The 5,221-nt window shown below is 37.9% G+C and overlaps 1 protein-coding gene across 1 annotated transcript in view; it reads right to left on the bottom strand.

Annotated features, from left to right (window-relative positions):
- Positions 1 to 4,673, bottom strand: part of FAM175A (family with sequence similarity 175, member A) — a 6,167-nt gene extending 1,494 nt beyond the window's left edge. Inside the window, exons 1-6 of the mRNA XM_009581732.1 lie at positions 4,589 to 4,673; positions 3,169 to 3,205; positions 2,228 to 2,294; positions 1,346 to 1,539; positions 562 to 681; positions 151 to 235 (exon numbers count right to left, since the gene is read on the bottom strand). Of these exons, the coding sequence (XP_009580027.1) occupies positions 151 to 235; positions 562 to 681; positions 1,346 to 1,539; positions 2,228 to 2,294; positions 3,169 to 3,205; positions 4,589 to 4,619 (534 nt within the window). The 5' untranslated portion in view covers positions 4,620 to 4,673. The remainder of the gene's footprint in view (positions 1 to 150; positions 236 to 561; positions 682 to 1,345; positions 1,540 to 2,227; positions 2,295 to 3,168; positions 3,206 to 4,588) is intronic.
- Positions 4,674 to 5,221: the final 548 nt, after the last annotated feature.

Genomic DNA, 5,221 nt, shown 5'->3' with positions numbered 1-5,221 from the left:
GCCATCAACGCTCCTTTCATACCAAACCCAAAACACAGCACACCCCCCAAGCTACTGGGAAGAAAGTTAATTCTGTCCCAGCCAGAACCAGGACACTTGGTTTTGTAGTACTGCTGAAAGTAACTGTATAGGCAGGTATGCGTGACTTACCTTCAGTTCCTCCTGTAAGGTGGCATACATGTCATTTATCTTATGAACCTCTTGTAAGGATCCATCTTCGTAAAAGAATTCTGACCTGTGGACCAAGAATATAATTGTATAATTGCAAGTTAATGATGCCAGTGCTTATTTAGTAGGAGCTATAATGAATAAAGAAGTATTTTGAGCTTCAACACTAGGTGCCCATGTTGAGACAGACAGCTGCTCTCATGGCAAAGTATGGGACTTAACTAATTCCAAGTACCTTGGAAAGGTAAATAATTGCAGAAAACAGGTCAACAAGTGAGCAGCGTATGGCTGTAGCATTTGCAAAAGCACTTAAAATAATACTTTCATAGAAACATAACTATACTTACCTTAGCTGAAAGCTACAGCTATCAGTAAACATGGTATATATTGTACCTGTGTTGTCTTACTGCTCTCACAAAACCAGAAGATACGCAGGAACCAGACACTGTTCTGTAACCTTGCTGTTCTGCCATACCCAAGTTAGTAACCACCAAAGGAACTTTCTGGAAGAGACTTAAAAAGCAGAACTATGAGAACATGATTTATTAACATCCAAAGGCCTCTCTTTGATAGTTAAAGGTTCTTGATCATTAAGCATCCCAGATGGAGGTTTACAGTATAGTTAGTTCTTGCTAAATGTATCACATCACACATAGATGACTACTTATGGCTAAAGACAAACTTCAAGTGCAACAAGACTCTGAGCAATGCCTCTATTTTTTTTTCCCGTTTCTGGGTATGAGTCACACAACAATGCAATATTTGCTTGTTAAGTTTAGCCTATGGGCAGCATGTCGCTGAAGAGAACTGAAAATTACCACTAACTTAAATATTTCAATGATACGTGAAGATGAACACCATGCATAGTTGAAGTCCTATACACAAAAACAAATTTATCAAGAAGAGCTTGTGTGCATAAATGAACTGACAGTGTCTGCTCCTCTTGACACTGGCGCTACAGATAGTTATAAAGGCAAATCCCTAACAGAACTCCAGGGTGAGATTTCAACTGGGCTCTAGCAATGTAAGGACTAATTTTATTTAATATGTAAGTTTCAAGGGTAAAATAAACAGTGTTAACAATAATTCAGTTGCAACAAAGAAAAAACCAAACTGTTCCAAGTTGTAGCACATGCTGTGCTACTGCTTTATTAAAACTAGAGAACAAACCAATTACCCTTCTTGTGGCCGATGTAAGGCATGTTCCAGTCTGTAAGTAGAACAACTTTCTGTCATCACGCTAGAGGTTAATAAAAGGAATACAAGGCCCTGATTTGATAGGTGTGACTGTAAATTCTTATGAAGAAGTCTTTCCCGGAATGTCATGGTCTGGTCTGTGTTACGTCTGAATTTGTACCATCCTATTACACTCTGCAGGCAGAAGAAAATTTATTATTACTGTTGAATCGTGCTGTCCCTGTGTCTCATATTGAAGCAAGTTAGAGGATTTAGTACAAAGTAATGAATCTGAATTGTTCAGTGATGTGTACATATTCAAGCAATTAGTTAACTTGAAACCCTTAAAACATCTAGGCCTAATTCCAGTATGACAACTTCTCTCTTTACTTCAAAACCATGTGTTGAACTGGCCTGTTTTCTGAGCTTGTCCTCAAGCTGAAACTCTACAAACTTGGTTCTGCTATTTTGCTGTTTGTCTCTTTCCAGCTTCTACTCTCCCCTTGTGAAACTTTCTTCTGTGGAGAAGACTGTAAATTTTTTTGATCAAGTGGTGTTTAACCACTTGAGTGAGCTGACCTCAACCGATCTTAAGCTAGAAATCAGTGGAATTCCTTTGGAATATTTGAACTGTTCACTTGTGAAATGAGTAAGAAGAAATAAAGTTTTGACATGTATGTAGGCAAACCCTAGACAAAAATAACCTAAACTGTTCTTTCAGGGGGAAAAGATGATGCAGCTGCCTTGACCAGCAGGCTGAGGGACTAGATACAAGATTTAAAAAAAGAGGAGAGAAAAAAAAGCTTGATACAAGAGGTATCCAGAACAGCCCCCAAAATCTGAGCAAGCTCCTTAGTATAGTTTAGGTTTGAAGATAAAATACCTTCTTACAGCCTGATAGTATTTTCTTCAGGGCAAGTTCATTCAGTTCTCCTGTGGAATTATAAAAGCTAGAAGAAAATTAGGACAATTAGAGGAGGGAAAAAAAAAAGCTACTGTAGAAATAATTATTCCCTAGCAGTCTGGCAGTCATCTCACTTTAATAGCTTTTTTTTCCCCCCCTGGTAAGCATAAAGATACGCTGACACAGCGTCTCTGCTAGGACAGTGCAGTTAATTTCATTACTCAAATAGCTATGTAGATCATCTTGTACAGCCCAGGTGCTGTCCTGGCATCAGTGCTACTCGGACACAAGTTAAAGGTAGCATCTATGTTCTCTCAACTACAAAATAGTAAGATGCCTTCAATTTGGTATGAAATGCCTTTCTAATAACATCTGGGTTTATTAATTTTCAGAAAGATTTGAGAAGGAAATTGTGTTGTGATTCTCCCTTTGTAGGAGTGCAAACCTGCACAGCTGTGTTCCCATCTATGATGGAACTCTAAATACTAGTCCTTGAAACTACTCCTGCCATCGGGCTAACAAGTGCTTCTTTTTCTGACCCACTTAGAAGCCTATGGTAATGCTATCTTTTTCCTTCTTTTTTTTTTTGAGGGTGAGGGGTTGGGATGTATGCTTTTAGAAAAGCAATGTTTTTTTTCAGTATGTTGACATTATTCTGAAGTTTATATGGTATCATACCTCACCAGAAGGTGCAGTATGCCATCTCTCTATTTCTATATGCATAGACAAACAACAAAAAAGGACATGAAGAACCAAAACAGGAATAACATAAGGCATTTTGCATCTGTAATTCCAAGGAGTTGATATGGCTACTGTAGTTACAGCCGGGTGATTTTCTCAGTAATGTAATATAAGTTTAACTCTTGAAGAGCTCAAGTTAGGGTTAACTTTAACTTTCTCATATCTGTTAGGATTCTTACCTGAACAACTGGTAGCATGGAATATGCTTCTGTATATCTGGAAAGAGAAGGTAATATTACATCAGTTCAAGATGTATATTCTTCTGTATGCTATGATCAGAATTAAACTGGTACAAGAACCAAGAAAGAATTCTATGTAATATAATTTCTTAAAATCAAATGCATTAACATATAATTAAATAAGGTTAAGAAAGGAAATATTTTTTAAAAAGATTCTAATTCATTTTTCAAATGTAAAGGGAACCACTTATATAAACTGTATTTTTTATACATTCTTCTGTTTCATCAAGTGAAAGATAAAATTGGGCACTTTATTTTTCCTTCCCTTCTGTTGGGTACAGGAGTAGTATGTAATACAGAAGATTTCACTGGAGTTACTCTGCAGCAAGGCATGGATGCTGTTAGTAAGAAAGATGAGGCTAGAGAACAGAAACCCATAGGATAGATAATCAGAACTGGAAGACTGACTACCATAAAAAAAAACAGGTGATCTAATAGCATACTGAATCCTTTTCTTTTCCTAAATTCTCCACTACTTTCATTTTTACAAGTTAACTAAAAAAAACCACCCCAAACTTTGGAGCAACTAATCTGCCTATGAGAATGTGATGATGAGACTCTGGGTAACTTGATCAATGCCACCACAAAAAATTCCCCACATTTTTGGTTCAGCTGTGAGACTCAGTGGAAGAAAGTGTTACACCTGAATTGTATCCTACAGTGAAACTAGAAAATGGGATGCAGTTTCTCCCTACCATATTTTCAGGAAGATTGGAAAGAAGGCACATACTGTATTACTTTGTTCTCTTTCTTTTTGTGTAGCTGCATTTTAAAGGAATGGAGTTAAATGTGTGTGCATGTGCATGTATACGTATGTTTTTGTTAAGGGCTAGTATAAAATGCACATCCACTCCAATCCCATGAAGACTATAAAGAAAAATACATCTGGCATCTGTTGAATGAAATAAATAGTTCGCAGTCTTCACACAGTATTTTATAAGCTCTAAATTAGGTAATAGATGCTAACACATTATAGCTTACATCACTGAAATAGGCCAAGTTTTTCCAGGGCAACTGTAGTCCAGGAGAGTTTGTGATGTGACCAAGAAAAAGAAGGAGTCTAAGCCCTAAATTACTTTTAATGTGACAAGATGTTTGGCAAAGATGAGCTATTCAAGGAACTAAGAACTAGTACTTCTGTTAAATTACTGTATTTTCTACAGTAAAATTGTTTTTTTTTTTTTGGTAATTAAAATGTTACAAAATAACCCTTCCATGTGTTTTTTTTTATGTCAACCTGGACCCCAGGATCTAGCAGCTTTGATCTTGCTGTAAGGTATTGACTGCCCTCATTCAAAACTGTAAGCAGTCCTATATTGCCTAAAACCAAGAAAGGCATTAAAAATGTGGACAGACTAACCGATTGTATAAACAACCTCAACATCATCCATTTGTGAGTCAGTAATGCTGTTCTTGGCTTCACCTTTCACATCTCCAAGGAGAAAACCTTCCTTTATAGGGGGAGAGAAAAAAAAAGTTCACGTGAACAGTAGCATTGAACAGGACTTTTTCTCTGTCTAATATGAACAGTGTAAATGCTGTCTTCAGGGGAGGAAAAAAGCTGTCAAAATGAATTTTTGTTTTTTTAAACAGAGTAGGTTCTTACTCATTTTTCAATACCTACCTGTATTTAAGAAGAAAAAAAAAAAAGTTGGGATGTGTACTCAGCTCTTTTCCATTCCTCATGTTTTCATTCACAAGTGAACAGTTTGTGGCTGCAGAGGTGATGCCCACCTCCAAGGCTTAGGCCCGAAGGCCTGACCAGCATTTTGGTCAGTCCTTGGCAGACACGGTGCTGCTTTCCTGCCACACCAGGCGTTCGGTGGCCCACACCTCGTTTTAAAACAAAAAAACCCCCCACAATTTCCCGGCATTAGCACGGAAAGCAACCTCCATCGCAGCAGGGTGCAGCGGGGAGGGAATACACTGCAAAACCGTGTTCCAGCACAGCACGCAGTGAGGCCCTGGATGTCCCTGGGGTTCTCCCCGGCAG

The sequence above is a fragment of the Fulmarus glacialis genome, unplaced genomic scaffold (genome assembly GCF_000690835.1).
Source record: "Fulmarus glacialis isolate BGI_N327 unplaced genomic scaffold, ASM69083v1 scaffold37397, whole genome shotgun sequence".
Taxonomy (NCBI): Eukaryota; Metazoa; Chordata; class Aves; order Procellariiformes; family Procellariidae; genus Fulmarus; species Fulmarus glacialis.
The sequence above is the reverse complement of the archived record's forward strand: the minus strand, read 5'-3'. Positions and strand labels throughout refer to the sequence as shown.